Source organism: Pelophylax lessonae (assembly GCF_965119305.1).
Source record: "Pelophylax lessonae genome assembly, chromosome: 5".
Classification (NCBI taxonomy): Eukaryota; Metazoa; Chordata; class Amphibia; order Anura; family Ranidae; genus Pelophylax; species Pelophylax lessonae.
The window spans coordinates 555953245-555972256 of record NC_138772.1 but is presented as its reverse complement, the minus strand read 5'-3'; the positions used below and the strand labels follow the sequence as shown (position 1 = coordinate 555972256).

Here is a 19012-nt window from a genome sequence, read left to right as displayed (position 1 = left end):
CATGTTCATTAAAAAGTGACAGGTCACCTAAAATAGGAACCAGAGGAGGTGTCCAGTAACGGCCAGCAAAAACTAAAAAAGGGCAGTCAATGTTTCATCAGGAATAGTAACAAGAGGCAAAGGGACACATCTATAGTTTAAAAGGCAAGCATCAACCCAAATGGTAGTACAACCTCAATCCACTGATGTGGTATAAAAAAGGTGCCACCTACAAACCCCCCCCCCCCCCTTACCGACCAATTTTAAAAAAATATAAATCTGGCAAAATGTATCCAAGGAGGATGGGAATAACAGAAAAAGCACAAAAAATTCCTTCCAGTGCGAATACATATAATGGATCACCACCATGGACAGCCCAAAGCCTACCAAATAGGGGGATTGCAATAATACTCAGGTATTCTATAAGGATATGGTAACCACTTGCCAATACTGAAGAGTGGACTTCCCCAACACGGAACTGACATAACTGCCACAAAAATTCAGGATTCGCCATGTTTAAAGGGTCCTAAGGAAGCACTCATTCGAAACACGTTGACCTATTTGGATTATCATGCTCAAAAGGATTGTACACTACGAATAGGCGTTATCCCATTACTTTTATATCCTGTGATCTTAAAACAAAAATAGGGGGGCGCTAATCGACCGAAAATCCGAATGTATAACTTATCCTGTCTCCTCGGAGTGGGTTTGGACTGGTTTGTAGGGGACATCCAGATGCTCCAACTATGATCTTGGATTCCAGATGGTTGACACCCATGTGAACTGTCCGCTATATTGCACTGCAGAGTCAACTCCCTCCCGCCACCATTAAAACACAAATTTACTATTGAGGGATACCCTAATACAGGGTTTCTCAACCAGGGTTCCTCCAGAGGTTGTTAGGGGTTCCTTGGGCAATGAGTAATTTCTGCCTCTCGGATGAGTTCCCACTGAAACCATTCATCTTTTTTACCTATCTGGATGGAGGTAATTCTTCACAATGACCACCAGTGTATGTAGCATTCTTCCAACTGACCATCACACTAATGTATCATGAGTTGAAGATATAGTTATTTTTATCAGGGGTTCCCTGAAACCTGAAAGTTCTTTTTTAAGGGTTCCTCTGTGTTGGAAAGGTTGCCCCAATAGCTTGGGAGATCAGGAAAAAACAATTGGGCCTCTCCCCTTTTATATCACGCCACCTTCCAATAAATGGTCACCCTCTCTTCCCACATAGGCGGCCTTTTCCACATGGGCCTACCACAGGCTTACAAGCTTGGCACAAGGTTTTGATCTCCCCTCTGGCTCAACCCTCCCCTTCACGGTTATTCCAACCCGCTACAACCTACCAGCCCACCAGTTCCTAAATATCCGACAAGCAATTCATTTTGCAGCTAGCACTTTGCCATGACAGGGGGGGTAAGCATTTTCGCGCATCCATACTGGGAATCCTATTGGATCTTGCCCACCTTAAAATTCCGGACATTTACAAACCCCTGGCTTTCCACACATGCTTCATGGTGTGACTGAAAACAGCGCGAGCGCCGCCTACAGGGGGAGGAGTCCAGTGACGTAGGTCTACGTCGCTGGACGGGAACGAGCCACATTGCTGCAGTAGCCTCCATGTGAGCAGAGGTAAAGTGGTTAAAATTCCGGACATTTAAAAACCCCTAACTTCCCAACTTGTCAAGCCTCCCCACCCGGATCAAACCTCCCCGCGGAAACAAGGATTTCTCCTTTCCATGGTCAAGAGACTGCATCCTTGCGGGCTACAACACCACCTGTGCCTTCATCACCAACGAATTGTGGAGGGAGCAGCAACTGAACATCAAGCACCGAGCATACTCACCTTTTTCAATGTCCTCAACCTCCACAACAATGCTCATGGTGCCTCCAGACCAACGCTGTATCACAGGCTGTGGAGCCGTCCTCTCATCTCAGGCTTCTGGGACCAAATAGAAAATCTTGCAGCCACAGTGACTGGGTATCAACCATGTAAAGACCCTTTCCCCTTGCTATTTGGCTTTCTGGAAAGATCTCCCCTTGGATATTCAAAAACGCAGTCTCTGTTTGTTGGACACAACAAAGCTTGGCTTTCCACACATGCTTCATGGTGGCCAGAAGGGCCATCCTCAAAAAAAATGGACCTCCCCCACCCTTCCTACAGCTTCTGATGTGAGAACTGAACTGGTCAGCCAACTCCGCAAAGAAAAAAACTGGACCTATTCTTCTCCACTTACAACCACTCGTGCTTTTTCAATAAATGGGACATCTCTCCAAGGACATACACCCCCCCCCCCCCCGATAATGGGTGAGACCTTTCCTTCGCCTTCTACCCTCTCTTTTCCCAATAAAGCCACACAAATGACTGACGCCGAGACCACTGCATCCTCCAAGCCTCTGATGGTCACTCACACCCTTATGCCCTACCCTATCTATACCTTCTTTCAATTTGTGTACTGCTTTATCTGCATTTTTTCTGATGGACTTGATTATGGACATTTATTGATACATATATTTTTTATTCTTAATTTTTTGAGTTTTTGATATTTTATATTTCTATATTTTTTATATTTTACATTTGCCATCGATGAATTTTACTATTGGGATATTAGCACAGTATATATTCATATTTATTTAAGCAGCGCTGCAATCACGGACCTACACATTTAAAAGAGCACTAGCACTTTTCTTGCAGCAAGCAGCTTTCACATGCACAGCATGATTTATTATTTATCTATTCCCCACAGTTGTTATAGCACGAATACAAGCACCTTATTCACTTATACTATTCTTACCACAAGCGCGAGGTTTTATCGTTTTACAATATTCACTACTAGTTCCAATCTATACATTTTCACTCAACTCACCCTCTCCGTCACCTTCTTCTACACTGAATGAGTGTTTTCTACCTCTCCAGCCAAATGACGGCTCTTATCGTGTAAGATCTTTTTCAGTGGTTCTACCCCCCCCAATCCCATTTCCATACCCTCCCCCGTTTCCATGCCCTCCTCCTCCCCAACCCCGTTTCCATACCCTCCCTCCTCCCCAACCCCGTTTCCATACCCTCCCTCCTCCCCAACCCCGTTTCCATACCCTCCCTCCTCCCCAACCCCGTTTCCATACCCTCCTCCTCCCCAACCCCGTTTCCATACCCTCCCTCCTCCCCAACCCCGTTTCCATACCCTCCCTCCTCCCCAACCCCGTTTCCATACCCTCCCTCCTCCCCAACCCCATTTCCATACCCTCCCTCCTCCCCTCCCCTGTTTCCATACCCTTCTTCCTCCCCAATCCCGTTTCCATACCCTCCCTCCTCCCCAACCCCGTTTCCATACCCTCCCTCCTCCCCAACCCCGTTTCCATACCCTCCCTCCTCCCCTCCCCTGTTTCCATACCCTCCCTCCTCCCCAACCCCGTTTCCATACCCTCCTTCCTCCCCAACCCTGTTTCCATACCCTTCCTCCTCCCCAACCCTGTTTCCATACCCTTCCTCCTCCCCAACCCTGTTTCCATACCCTCCCCCGTTTCCATACCCTCCCTCCCTCCTCCCCTCCCCCGTTTCCATACCCTCCCTCCTCCCCCATTTCCATACCCTCCCTCCCTCCTCCCCTGTTTCCATACCCTCCTCCTCCCCTTCCCCGTTTCCATACCCTCTCTCCTCCCCTGTTTCCATACCCTCCCTCCTCCCCTGTTTCCATACCCTCCCTCCTTCCCTCCCCTGTTTCCATACCCTCCCTCCCCTGTTTCCATACCCTCCCTCCCCTGTTTCCATACCCTCCCTCCTCCCCAACCCTGTTCCCTTACCCTCCCTCCTCCCCTCCTGTTTTCATACCCTCCCTCCTTCCCTCCCCTGTTTCCTTACCCTCCCTTTTCTTCTTTTCCTTTTAACCTTAGAGCCATTTGCTTCCACTGCTCCTGTGAATTCCCCCCCAGGCTTTCACCGTTTTTGTACATTTGCTCTTTTGTATTTTGGAAAATTCCAATAAAAAATGTTACAAAAAAAAACAAAAATCAATAAAATGTTTTATTCGTTGTAGATTCCCTGGTACAAAGTTCACTTTTTTTTTTTTTTTTTTTAACCTTTTCCTATGCTCCTAGAAATAAAGGAAGGACGCACCTTGTATCCAGCTGTGGTCTTCACCATCACAGAAGATCCTGGGACTTAGTCCACTATCTGAAGAAAGAAGAATACAAAGGTAAAGCAGCATGTACATCCAGCACATCACATACCATCTATGTGTGCTACAAAGAAGTATCTGGGGTTTCTATAACCTCCTCCTGGATGGGCAGAAAGAGGCCTCAAACCACCCCAGGGATGATCTAGCAGAGTCCACAGGAGTGACCAGAGCTACAGTCAGCCCGGACACGCTGGAAGACCTGCAAGAGGCTCTTAGACATAAAAGAAGGACGCACCTTGTATCCAGCTGTGGTCTTCACCATCACAGAAGATCCTGGGACTTAATCCACAATCTGGAGAAAGAAGAGCGGAGGTAATGAAAACAGTAGGTACCTCCACCACCTCACATACCACTGACAAGCTTTTCCAAGAACTGTCTGAGATTTCTATAACCTCCTCCCGGAGGGGCAAGAGGAGGCCTCAAACCCTCCCAGCTATGATCTAGCAGAGTCCACAGGAGTGACCAGAGCTACGACCAGCCTGGACACGCTGGAAGACCTGCATGAGGCTCCTAGACAAAGAAAGGACGCACCTTGTATCCAGTCGTGGTCTTCACCATCACAGAAGATCCTGGGACTTAGTCCGCTATCTGAAGAAAGAATACAAAGGTAAAACAGCATGTACATCCAGCACATCACATACCATCCATGTGTACTACAAAAGTAGTATCTGGGGTTTCTATAACCTCCTCCCAGAGATGCAGGAGAAGGCCTCAAACCACCCCAAGGATGATCTAGCAGAGTCCACAGGAGTGACCAGAGCTACAGACAGCCCGGACACGCTGGAAGACCTGCGAAGCTCCTAGATATAAATGATCCCAAAATTAGTACCACATCCTATATAGTTGCCTCTCTTTTTTGACCTTTCTGTCTTTACTGGTACCAGAGAAACTTTACCAAAACAGGTTTTATTGATTTGTGTTCAAATCTCAGGATATAAAAGCCATGGGATAACATATCAATTATATTTCTTCATGATAGAAGTCACAAAACCACAGAACTTTTGAACAAGATAATCCAAATAGGTCAACATGTTTCATATAGGTGCTTCCTCAGGACCCTTTTCACATGTTCATTAAAAAGTGACAGGTCACCTAAAATAGGAACCAGGGGAGGTGTCCAGTAGCGGCCAGCAAAAACTAAAAAAGGGCAGTCAATGTTTCATCAGGAATAGTAAAAAGAGGCAAAGGCACACATCTATAGGTTTAAAAGACAAGCATCAACCTAAATGGTAGTACAACCTCAATCCACCGATGCGGTATAAAAAGGTGCCACCTACAAACCCCCCCCTTACCGACCAATTTTAAAAAAATATAAATCTGGCAAAATGTATCCAAGGAGGATGGAATAACAGAAAAAGCACCAAAAATTCCTTCCAGTGTAAATACATATAATGGATCACCACCATGGACAGCCCAAAGCCTAACAAAGGGGGGATTGCAATAATACTCAGGTAGTCTATAAAGATATGGTAACAACTTGCCAATACTGAAGAGTGGACTTCCAACACCGACTGACATAACTGCCACAAAAATTCAGGATTCGCCTTGTTTAAAGGGTCCTAAGGAAGCACTCATTCGAAACACGTTGACCTATTTGGATTATCATGCTCAAAAGGATTGTACACTAGGAATAGGCGTTATCCCATTACTTTTATATCCTGTGATCTTAAAACAAAAATAGGGGGGCGCTAATCTACTGAAAATCCAAATGTATAATTTATCCTCTGCCTCGTCAGAGTGGGTTTGGACTGGTTTGTCGGGGACATCCAGATGCTCCAACTATGATCTTGGATCCCAGATGGTTGATCCATGTGAACTGTCCGCTATATTACACTGCAGAGTCAACTCCCTCCCGCCACCATTAAAACACAATTTACTATTAAGGGATACCCTAATACAGGGTTTCTCAACCAGGGTTCCTCCAGAGGTTGCTGGGGGTTCCTTGGGCAATGAGTAATTTCTGCCTCTCGGATAAGTTCCTCCTCCTTCTACCCTCCCTTTTCCCAATAAATCCACACAAATGACTGACGCCAAGACCACTGCATCCTCCAAGCCTCTGATGGTCACTCACACCCTACCCTATCTATACCTTGTTTCAATTTGTGTAGCTGACTCTCTGAGACCCCCCATGATAATATTCACTACTAGTTCCAATCTATACATTTTCACTCAACTCCCCCTCTCCGTTACTTTCTTCTACACTGAATGAGTGTTTTCCACCTCTCCAGCCAAATGACGGCTCTTATCGTGCAAGATCTTTTTCAGTGGTTATACCCCACCCCCTGTTTCCGCACCCTCCCCATCCCCCGTTTCCACACCCTCCCCATCCCCTGTTTCCACACCCTCCCCATCCCCTGTTTCCACACCCTCCCTCCCCACTTTCCATACCCTCCCTCCCCACTTTCCATACCCTCCCTCCCCACTTTCCACACCCTCCCTCCCCACTTTCCATACCCTCCCTCCCTCCCTCCTTTTCCTTTGACCTTAGAGCCATTTGCTTCCACTGCTCCTGTGAAATCCCCCCCCCAGGGTTTCACTGTTTTTGTACATGCTCTCTTTTGTATTTTGGGAAATTTCAATAAAATACAAAAAAAATAAAAAAATCAATAAAACATTTTTTATTCCTTGGAGAATTCCTGGTACAAAGTCAGCTTTTTTTTTTAACCTTTCTATGCTCCTAAAAATTAAGGAAGGACGCACCTTGTATCCAGCTGTGGTCTTCACCATCACAGAAGATCCTGGGACTTAGTCCGCTATCTGAAGAAAGAAGAATACAAAGGTAAAACAGCATGTACATCCAGCACATCACATACCATCCATGTGTACTACAAAAGAAGTATCTGGGGTTTCTATAACCTCCTCCCAGAGATGCAGGAGAAGGCCTCAAACCACCCCAAGGATGATCTAGCAGAGTCCACAGGAGTGACCAGAGCTACAGTCAGCCCGGACACGCTGGAAGACCTGCGAAGCTCCTAGATATAAATGATCCCAAAATTAGTACCACATCTTATATAGTTGCCTCTCTTTTTTGACCTTTCTGGCTTTACTGGTACCAGGGAAACTTTAACAAAACAGGTTGTATTCATTTGTGTTCAAATCACAGGATATAAAAGCCATGGGATAACATATCAATTATATTTCTTCATGACAGAAGTCACAAAACCACAGAACTTTTGAACAAGGTAATCCAAATAGGTCAACATGTTTCACATAGGTGCTTCCTCAGGACCCTTTTCACATGTTCATTAAAAAGTGACATGTCACCTGAAATAGGAACCAGGGGAGGTATCCAGTAGTGGCCAGCAAAAACTAGAAAAGGGCAGTCAATGTTTCATCAGGAATAAAATAAATAAATAATGGACCTCCGCCACCCCTCCTACAGCTTTCGATGTGAGAACTGAACCCATCAGCCTACACCACAAAGAAAAAAAACGACCTAGTATTCACTTGCAACCACTCGCGCTTTTACAATAAATGGGACTCTTTCCTGACTAAATTCCCACATTCTGCGGACATCTCTCCAAGGACATACACCCCCCCCCCACCTGATAATGGGTGAGACCTTTCCTCCTCCTTCTACCCTCCCTTTTCCCAATAAATCCACACAAATGACTGACGCTGAGACCACTGCATCCTCCAAGCCTCATCTGATGGTCACTCACACCCTACCCTATCTATACCTGGTTTCAATTTGTGTAGCCGATTCTCTCTCCACCCCCCCCCCCCCCCCCTGTGATAATATTCACCACTAGTTCCAATCTATACATTTTCACTCAGCTCATCCTCTCTGTTACTTTCTTCTACATTGAATGTTTGCAACCTCTCGAGCCAAATGACGGCTCTCATCGTGTAAGATCTTTTTCAGTGGTTCTACCCCCCCCCCATATCCCGTTTCCATACCCTCCCTGCCCAGTGTCCGTACCCTCCCTCCCCAGTGTCCGTACCCTCCCTCCCCAGTGTCCATACCCTCCCTCCCCAGTGTCCATACCCTCCCTCCCCAGTGTCCATACCCTCCCTCCCCAGTGTCCATACCCTCCCTCCCCAGTGTCCATACCCTCCCTCCCCAGTGTCCATACCCTCCCTCCCCAGTGTCCATACCCTCCCTCCCCAGTGTCCATACCCTCCCTCCCCAGTGTCCATACCCTCCCTCCCCAGTGTCCATACCCTCCCTCCCCAGTGTCCATACCCTCCCTCTCCAGTGTCCATACCCTCCCTCTCCAGTGTCCATACCCTCCCTCCCCAGTGTCCATACCCTCCCTCCCCAGTGTCCATACCCTCCCTCCCCAGTGTCCATACCCTCCCTCCCCAGTGTCCATACCCTCCCTCCCCAGTGTCCATACCCTCCCTCCCCAGTGTCCATACCCTCCCTCTCCAGTGTCCATACCCTCCCTCCCCAGTTTCCATACCCTCCCTCCCCAGTTTCCATACACTTCCTCCCCCCTTTTAACCTTAGAGCCATTTGCTTTCACTGCTCCTGTGAAATCCCCCCCAGGGTTTCACAGTTTTTGTACATGCTCTCTTTTGTATTTTGGAAAATTCCAATAAAATGTTACAAAAAAAAAAAAAAAATCAATAAAACATTTTTTATTTGTTGTAGATTTCCTGGTACAAAGTCCGCTTTTTTTTATTTTTTTAACCTTTTTCTATGCTCCTAGAAATTAAGGATGGACGTACCTTGTATCCAGCTGTGGTCTTCACCATCACAGAAGATCCTGGGACTTAGTCCGCTATCTGAAGAAAGAATACAAAGGTAAAACAGCATGTACATCCAGCACATCACATACCATCCATGTGTACTACAAAAGAAGTATCTGGGGTTTCTAGAACCTCCTCCCAGAGATGCAGGAGAAGGCCTCAAACCACCCCAAGGATGATCTAGCAGAGTCCACAGGAGTGACCAGAGCTACAGACAGCCCGGACACGCTGGAAGACCTGCATGAGGCTCCTAAATATAAATGCTGACAAAATAAGTACCACATCCTATATAGTTGCCTCTCTTTTTTGACCTTTTTCTATTTTGGCTTTACTGGTACCAGGGAAACTTTAACAAAACGGGTTTTATTGATTCATGTTAAAGTGGAGTTCCACCCTAAATTTACACTTACCTCCATCTTCTCGCTCCGGGTCACCTGAAAAACAAATGGATAATCGCAAATTTTTTTTTTTTTTTTTTACTTACCTTGTAGAGAAAATATACTTACCTTACTTCCTTCTTCCTCCCCTCGGCGGCCACGGCGATTCGTCACTTCCTGGCTTTTGCAATGATTCCTGGGAGCTGAACGTCATCGCTCCCAGGAATCATTGCGCCTGCACCGACCCTGACGTCAGTTCCAGGGCGCGCGCGTCATTCCCTTCTAAACAGCTTCTGGGCATGCCCAGAAGCTGTGGAGGGATGACGCGCGCGCCCTGGAAGTGACGTCAGGGTCGGTGCAGTGCATCGTGGGACCGAAGAAAAAGGAAGAGGATGCGGAAGAGGATCGCGCTGGCTTCAAGCTGCCCACACCTGAGATGGCAGCGCTGGACAAGACATTTTCAAGGTAAGTATTTCTTCTAAAAGGTAAGTGCGAACCGGGACAGATCAGAGGCTATCCATTGTGGAATGTGCTAGCCCTGACTGTCCCGGGGGTATTTTTATTAAAAAATGTATAGCCAGGGTGGAACTCCGCTTTAAACCACAGGATATAAAAGCAATGGGATAACAGATCAATTATATTTCTTCATGATAGAAGTCACAAAAACCACAGGGCTTTTGAGCAAGATAATCCAAATAGGTCAACATGTTTCACATAGGTGCTTCCTCAGGACCCTTTTCACATGTTCATTAAAAAGTGACATGTCACCTGAAATAGGAACCAGAGGAGGTGTCCAGTAGCGGACAGCAAAAACTAGAAAAGGGCAGTCAATGTTTCATCAGAAATAAAATAAATAATGGACCTCCACCACCCCCCCCTACATCTTTCGATGTGAGAACTGAACCCATCAGCCTACACCACAAAGAAAAAAAACTGGACCTAGTCTTCTCCACTTGCAACCACTCGCGCTTTTACAATAAATGGGACTCTTTCCTGACTAAATTCCCACATTCTGTGGACATCTCTCCAAGGACATACACACCCCCCCCCCCACCTGATAATGGGCGAAACCTTTCCTTCTACCCTCCCTTTTCCCAATAAATCCACACAAATGACTGACGCTGAGACCACTTCATCCTCCAAGCCTCATCTGATGGGGTCACTCACACCCTACCCTATCTATACCTGGTTTCAATTTGTGTAGCCGATTCTCTCTCCACCCCCCCCCCCCTCCTGTGATAATATTCACCACTAGTTCCAATCTATACATTTTCACTCAACTCCCCCTCTCCGTTACTTTCTTCTACATTGAATGTTTGCAACCTCTCGAGCCAAATGACGGCTCTCATCGTGTAAGATCTTTTTCAGTGGTTCTACCCCCCCCCCCCCATATCCCGTTTCCATACCCTCCCTCCCCAGTGTCCGTACCCTCCCTCCCCAGTGTCCGTACCCTCCCTCCCCAGTGTCCGTACCCTCCCTCCCCAGTGTCCGTACCCTCCCTCCCCAGTGTCCATACCCTCCCTCCCCAGTGTCCATACCCTCCCTCCCCAGTGTCCATACCCTCCCTCCCCAGTGTCCATACCCTCCCTCCCCAGTGTCCGTACCCTCCCTCCCCAGTGTCCGTACCCTCCCTCCCCAGTGTCCGTACCCTCCCTCCCCAGTGTCCGTACCCTCCCTCCCCAGTGTCCGTACCCTCCCTCCCCAGTGTCCGTACCCTCCCTCCCCAGTGTCCGTACCCTCCCTCCCCAGTGTCCGTACCCTCCCTCCCCAGTGTCCGTACCCTCCCTCCCCAGTGTCCGTACCCTCCCTCCCCAGTGTCCGTACCCTCCCTCCCCAGTGTCCGTACCCTCCCTCCCCAGTGTCCGTACCCTCCCTCCCCAGTGTCCGTACCCTCCCTCCCCAGTGTCCATACCCTCCCTCCCCAGTGTCCATACCCTCCCTCCCTCCTCCCCCGTTTCCATACCCTCCCTCCCTCCTCCCCCGTTTCCATACCCTCCCTCCTCCCCTGTTTCCATACCCTCCTCCTCCCCTTCCTTGTTTCCATACCCTCCCTCCTCCCCTCCCCCCTTACCCTCCCTTTTCTTCTTTTCCTTTTAACCTTAGAGCCATTTGCTTCCACTGCTCCTGTGAAATCCCCCCCAGGGTTTCACAGTTTTTGTACATTCGCTCTTCTGTATTTTGGAAAATTCCAATAAAATGTTACAAAAAAAAATAATCAATAAAACATTTTTTATTTGTTGTAGATTTCCTGGTACAAAGTCCGCTTTTTTTATTTTTTTAACCTTTTTCTATGCTCCTAGAAATTAAGGACGGACGCACCTTGTATCCAGCTGTGGTCTTCACCATCACAGAAGATCCTGGGACTTAGTCCACTATCTGAAGAAAGAAGAATACAAAGGTAAAACAGCATGTACATCCAGCACATCACATACCATCCATGTGTACTACAAAAGAAGTATCTGGGGTTTCTATAACCTCCTCCCAGAGATGCAGGAGAAGGCCTCAAACCACCCCAAGGATGATCTAGCAGAGTCCACAGGAGTGACCAGAGCTACAGTCAGCCCGGACACGCTGGAAGACCTGCATGAGGCTCAGACAAAAGAAAGGACGCACCTTGTATCCAGCTGTGGTCTTCACCATCACAGAAGATCCTGGGACTTAGTCCGCTATCTGAAGAAGAAAACAAAAAGGTAAAAGACACAGCAGGTACACTATATTGTCAAAAGTATTGGGACGCCTGCCTTTACACACACATGAACTTTAATGGCATCCCAGTCTTAGTCCGTAGGGTTCAATATTGCGTTGGCCCACTCTTTGCAGCTATAACAGCTTCAACTCTTCTGTGAAATGTGTCCACAAGGTTTAGGAGTGTCTATGGGAATGTTTCACCATTCTTCCAGAAGCACATTTGTGAGGTTAGGCACAGATGTTGGACGAGAAGGCCTGGCTCGCAGTCTCCGTTCTAAATTCATCCCTAAGGTGTTCTATTGGGTTGAAGTCAGGACTCTGTGCAGGCCAGTCAAGTTCCTCCAACCCAAACTCACTCATCCATGTCTTTATGGTCCTTGCTTTGTGCACTGGTCCAAATCATTTGTTGGAGGGAGGGATTATGGTGTGGGGGAGGGGGGATTATGGTGTGGGGTTGTTTTTCAGGTTACTTATTATGACAGCTTCTGGGGCATGAAAAGTATGTGACCATACGGAGCAAAAGTCCATATGGGGATACAGCACTAGTATTGAATATCTAGAGGGAAGTCCATAAGTTCTTAATATTTGTTAGCAAGTGGCAGCAGCTTTCCTCAGAGTATAGCCAGCTCTGTGTAATGAGAAGAAAGCGCCACCTAAGTGTAACAATTACGTTGTTTTTTTATTAAAGATGGTTATAAAAACTCATGGGATTGAGTAGTAAACAAGACATGGAGATGTCGCTCTGCAGGCCTGGAGAAGGAGTTGGTACTCCGAGTGCGTAGCCTGCTGTTCTGGCCGTCTCTTCTCTTCCAGTGACGTCACATCCGCTGTGCGTTCCATGGTGGTTGGCATGGACTTCCTTGTGGCCACAGGACGCTCCATCCATCTCTTCCCCGGCACAGTGCGGTGTCTGCAGGATGGACCAGGGTGGCATCTCCATGTCTTGATGAGAATTTTCTACTAATTACTCCTGTGAGCTTATAAAACCATTGTTAATAAAATCCACGTAACTTCTACACCTAGGTGGCGCTTCCTTCTCTTTCCCCTGGTTGTTTTTCAAGGGTTGGGGTTGAGCTTGGCCCCTTAGTTGCAGTGAAGGCGTCAGCATACCAAGACATTTTGGACATTTTCATGCTCCCAACTTTGTGGGAGGAGTTTGGGGATGGCTCCTCCCTGTTCCAACATGACTGCACACCAGTGCACGAAGCAAGGTCCATAAAGACATGGATGAGTGAGTTTGGGGTGGAGGAACCTGACTGGTCCTGACCTCAACCCAATAGAAAACCTTTGGGATGAATTATATAAAATGCGTGTAAAGGCAGGTGTCCCATCATCATGTGTTACAAAGAAGTGTCTGGGGTTTCTATAACCTCCTCCCAGGGGCAGGAAGACACCTCAAACCACCCCAGCAATGATCTAGCACAGTGGTCCTCAACTCCGGTCCTAGGGCCCACTAACAGGCCAGATTTTAAGTATTACTTTGGGGAGATGCAGACTAAAATACTGCCATCACTGAGCAGCCAATGAGATCACCTGTGATGTAATTCAGTTATCTTGCAAACCTGGCCTGTTAGTGGACCCGAGGACCGGAGTTGAGGACCACTGATCTAGCACAGGAGTGACCAGAGCTACAGCCAACCCAGACACGCTGGGAGATCTGCAAGTAGTCCCTAGACATGGAAAAAGGAGGTACCTTGTATCCAGCCACGTCCTCAACACCAGAGAGGATCCTGGGACATCGTCCACTATCTGGAGAGACGAGAAGAGTAAAGAGGTAAAGAAACAACAAATATCCACCAAGTCACACACCATCTACATTGCTTTACTAAGAAGTATCTGGGGTTTCTATAACCTCCTCCCAGAGATGCAGGAGGAGGCCTCAAACCACCCCAAGGATGATCTAGCAGAGTCCACAGGAGTGACCAGAGCTACAGTCAGCCCGGACACGCTGGAAGACCTGCATGCGGCCATTATAGACCTGGTTGGTTTGTGCCTTCAAAACGCCACATTTACTTTGAACTGGAGGCTTGCTTCTGGTTCCAGCATGGTCCTGGTACCCTATGACACCACACTGCTGAACCATCATTGAACTGTCCGAGATTCCTACAACCTCCTCCGATAGGGGCAAGATGAGACTCCAAACCAGTCCAGGGATGATCTACGAGTCTACAGGAGTAACCAGAGCCACAGCTAGACATGGGCGGCTTGTTCAGAGCCCCAATGAGGAGGATCCACCACCCAACCAGAGCCCCCAGTACTGCACAGGTCCTCCCAGTACCCCAAGTCTGATAAGGATGTCTTCACCCAGAGCCTGCCATATACTGAGCCCAATGAGGAGGATCCACAACCCAACCAGAGCCCCCAGTACTGCACAGGTCCTCCCAGTACCCCAAGTCTGATAAGGATGTCTTCACCCAGAGCCTGCCATATACTGAGCCCAATGAGGAGGATCCACCACCCAACCAGAGCCCCCAGTACTGCACAGGTCCTCCCAGTACCCCAAGTCTGATAAGGATGTCTTCACCCAGAGCCTGCCATATACTGAGCCCAATGAGGAGGATCCACAACCCAACCAGAGCCCCCCAGTACTGCACAGGTCCTCCCAGTACCCCAAGTCTGATAAGGATGTCTTCACCCAGAGCCTGCCATATACTGAGCCCAATATGGAGGATCCACCACCCAACCAGAGCCCCCAGTACTGCACAGGTCTTCCCAGTAACTCGAGTCCAATGAGAAGGATGTCTTCACCCACCGCCTGCCATATACTGAGCCCAATATGGAGGATCCACCACCCAACCAGAGCCCCCCAGTACTGCACAGGTCCCCCCATATTCCAAGTTTCATGAGAAGGATGCCCCTACCCAGAGCCTGCCATATACTGAGCCCAATATGGAGGATCCACCACCCAACCAGAGCCCCCAGTACTGCACAGGTCCCCCCATATTCCAAGTTTCATGAGAAGGATGCCCCTACCCAGAGGCTGCCATACACTGAGCCCAATATGGAGGATCCACCACCCAACCAGAGCCCCCCAGTACTGCACAGGTCCTCCCAGTAACTCGAGTCCGATGAGAAGGATGTCTTCACCCACCGCCTGCCATATACTGAGCCCAATGAGGAGGATCCACCACCCAATCAGAGCCCCCAGTACTGCACAGGTCCCCCCATATTCCAAGTTTCATGAGAAGGATGTCTTCACCCACCGCCTGCCATATACTAAGCCCAATGAGGATACCCCCAACTCAGAGCCCCCATAACCTGAACCTATGAGGAAACTCCCCACCCAAAGCCTCCCAGTACTTGTCAGGTCCCCCATATCCAGAGCCCCATGCGAAGGATCCAGCACCCTGAGCCCCCCTATTACTGCACAGGTCCCCCATAGCCTGAGCCCAATGAGGAACCCCTCACCCAGAACCCCCCCCCCCCATACCCTGAATTGCACAAGAAGAATGCCACTACCCAGAGCCCCCTATATCCTGAGCCCAATAAGGATCCACCCCCCCACCCAGAGCCCCCTAAAACTGCACAGTAACCCCCCCATACTCTGAGTTCCATGAGAAGGATGCCCTGAACCAGAGACCCACAGTACTTGTCAGCCCCCCCATATCCTGAGCCCTATGAGGACCCCACCCAGAGTCCCCCCAGTACTGCACAAGTTCCCCCATATCCTGAGCTCCATAAGGATACCCTACTTAGAGCCCATTACTGCCCCCCCCCCCATACACTGAGCCTAGAGCTGCACGATTAATCGCATGAAAATCGCGATCTCGATTCACCCCCCCCTGACGATCTAAACCTGACCTCTCAAAGACTGGATCTTTCTCTGACACTTGTTGCTTGCAAGTTAAAATCAGTTTTTTTTGCTAGAAAAGAACTTAGAACCCCCAAACATTTTATATATTTTTTTAGCAGAGACCCTGCAGAAAAAAAATGGCGATTGTTGTAATATTTTATGTCACACTGTATTCGCGCAGCAGTCTTTCAAACGCAATTAATAAACTTTAATGAATGAAAAAAAAAAAACGTAACAGTAAAGTTATCCCAATTCTTTTTTTTGTTACACAGAGAATCGATCTTTATTCCAAGCTAAAAAATCGTGATTCTCATTTTGGCCGGAATCGTGCAGCTCTACCTGAGCCCCATGAGAAGGAGGTCCCCAGCCAGAGCCCCCCAAGAGGATTCCCTCACCCAGAGCCCCCCAGTACTTGTCAAGCCCCCCCATATCCTGAGCCCTATGAGATATCCCAGTTATAGCCTATTACTATGAGGAGACCCCAGAATTGTACCAAACAGGAGCCCCATGAAGATCCCCACCCATCCCCCCCCCAATACTGCACAGGTCCCCCACCCCCATATCCCAAGCTCCATGAGGAGGATTGACCACCCAGCCAGTGTCCCCCCCAATACTGCACAGGTCCCCCCCCCCATACCCTGAATCGGATTTCCCCACCCAGTACTTGTCAGGCCCCCCTATATCTTGAGCCCCATGAGGATCCCCACACTGAGCACCCTATTACAGCACAGGCCCCCCCATATCCAGAGCCCATGAGGATCCCCCCCACATAACCTGAGCAAATTAGGTTCCCCCCCCCACGCTGAGCCCCCCATTACTTCACAGGTCCCCCCATATCCAGAGCCAATGAGAAGACCCCCCCCCATAATCTGAGCAAATGAGGATTCACCCCCACCCCCTGAGCCCCCCATTACTTCACAGGCCCCCCCATATCTAGAGCCCATGAGGATCCCCCCCTCCCCATATTCCGAGCCAATGAGGATCTCCCCCCACCCTGAGCCCCCCCTATTACAGCACAGGTCCCCCCATATCCAGAGCCCATGAAGATCCCCCCCACATAATCTGAACAAATGAGGATCCCCACGCCGAGCCCCCCATTACTTCACAGCCCCCCCATATTCAGAGCCCATGGGAAATATGCCCCCCACCCTGAGCCCCCCAGTACTTGTTTGCCCCCCGCTTACCCCGAGCCCCATGAGGGTCCTCCCTACCGCATATCCTGAGCCAATGAGGCCCCCCCCCCCACCCTGAGCCCCCCCAATACTACACAGGTCCCCCCTCCCCCATACCCTGAGCCCCATAAGGATCCTCCCCACCCCCTCTCCCCATATCCTGAGCCAATGAGGATCCTCCCCGCCCTGAGCCCCCCTATTACTGCACAGGTCCCCCCCCCCCCCCATATCCTAAACCCCATGAGAAGAATTCCCCTCCCCCTCACAGCCCCCCTAGAACTTTACAGGTTGCCCAGATCCTGAGCCAAAGAGGATCCCCTCCCCCAATCCTAAACATCAGATGTTATTATACAGCTCCCCCCATACCTCGCACCCCATGAGGAAACCCCCCCATCCCCCTCTACCTGCTCTCCAGCTCACCACGCGCACTACACCGGAAGTACCTCCCCTCCCCCCCCCTGCATTTTCCTCCCGGACTCAACCACCGCACCCCTCCCCCTCCCCCTCCTCATCCGCTGTGTATGCCTCCAACCTCCTCAGTCGGCCGATCTGGACTCCCCCCGATTGTTTATTACCGCCCAGATCGCTTCTCTCTCTCAGGGTGATCGCAGCGAAACGCCCAGAACCCGGCATTGTGTGCCCGAGCCCCCCCTCCACCCAGTGTAAGAATGGTACAGTCCGGGAGTCTGCAGTGCGCTCAGTGACCAGCAGAGGGAGCTCCGCCCCTTCCCCGCACAGTGATCTCATTATCCGGCAGAGGGCGCTCCGCCCCGCACAGTGATCTCATTATCCGGCAGAGGGCGCTCTCCGCACAGTGATCTCATTATCCGGCAGAGGGCGCTCTCCGCACAGTGATCTCATTATCCAGCAGAGGGCGCTCCACGCACATTGATCTCATTATCCGGCAGAGGGCTCCGCTCCGCACAGTGATCTCATTATCCAGCAGAGGGCGCTCCCCGCACAGTGATCTCATTATCCGGCAGAGGGCGCTCCGCCCCGCACAGTGATCTCATTATCCGGCAGAGGGCGCTCCCCGCACAGTGATCTCATTATCCAGCAGAGGGCGCTCCCCGCACAGTGATCTCATTATCCGGCAGAGGGCGCTCCGCCCCGCACAGTGATCTCATTATCCAGCAGAGGGCGCTCCCCGCACAGTCATCTCATTATCCGGCAGAGGGCGCTCCCCGCACAGTGATCTCATTATCCAGCAGAGGGCGCTCCCCGCACAGTGATCTCATTATCCGGCAGAGGGCGCTCCCCGCACATTGATCTCATTATCCGGCAGAGGGCGCTCCCCGCACAGTGATCTCATTATCCAGCAGAGGGCGCTCCCCGCACATTGATCTCATTATCCGGCAGAGGGCGCTCCCCGCACAGTGATCTCATTATCCGGCAGAGGGCGCTCCGCCCCGCACAGTGATCTCATTATCCAGCAGAGGGCGCTCCGCCCCGCACAGTGATCTCATTATCCGGCAGAGGGCGCTCCCCGCACAGTGATCTCATTATCCAGCAGAGGGCGCTCCCCGCACAGTGATCTCATTATCCGGCAGAGGGCGCTCCGCCCCGCACAGTGATCTCATTATCCAGCAGAGGGCGCTCCCCGCACAGTGATCTCATTATCCGGCAGAGGGCGCTCCCCGCACAGTGATCTCATTATCCAGCAGAGGGCGCTCCCCGCACAGTGATCTCATTATCCGGCAGAGGGCGCTCCGCCCCGCACAGTGATCTCATTATCCGGCAGAGGGCGCTCCGCCCCGCACAGTGATCTCATTATCCAGCAGAGGGCGCTCCCCGCACAGTGATCTCATTATCCGGCAGAGGGCGCTCCCCGCACAGTGATCTCATTATCCGGCAGAGGGCGCTCCGCCCCGCACAGTGATCTCATTATCCAGCAGAGGGCGCTCCGCCCCGCACAGTGATCTCATTATCCGGCAGAGGGCGCTCCCCGCACAGTGATCTCATTATGCAGCAGAGGGCGCTCCCCGCACAGTGATCTCATTATCCGGCAGAGGGCGCTCCGCCCCGCACAGTGATCTCATTATCCAGCAGAGGGCGCTCCCCGCACAGTCATCTCATTATCCGGCAGAGGGCGCTCCCCGCACAGTGATCTCATTATCCAGCAGAGGGCGC

The 19012-nt window shown here is 50.1% G+C and overlaps 1 protein-coding gene across 1 annotated transcript in view; it reads right to left on the bottom strand.

Moving 5' to 3' along the window:
* Positions 1 to 12857, bottom strand: part of LOC309556605 (uncharacterized protein) — a gene marked incomplete at both ends in the record, with an annotated part of 37035 nt that extends 24178 nt beyond the window's left edge. Inside the window, 8 exons of the mRNA XM_082259043.1 lie at positions 4097 to 4153; positions 4393 to 4449; positions 4689 to 4745; positions 6858 to 6914; positions 8832 to 8888; positions 11549 to 11605; positions 11843 to 11899; positions 12740 to 12857. Of these exons, the coding sequence (XP_082115169.1) occupies positions 4097 to 4153; positions 4393 to 4449; positions 4689 to 4745; positions 6858 to 6914; positions 8832 to 8888; positions 11549 to 11605; positions 11843 to 11899; positions 12740 to 12857 (517 nt within the window). The remainder of the gene's footprint in view (positions 1 to 4096; positions 4154 to 4392; positions 4450 to 4688; positions 4746 to 6857; positions 6915 to 8831; positions 8889 to 11548; positions 11606 to 11842; positions 11900 to 12739) is intronic.
* Positions 12858 to 19012: the final 6155 nt, after the last annotated feature.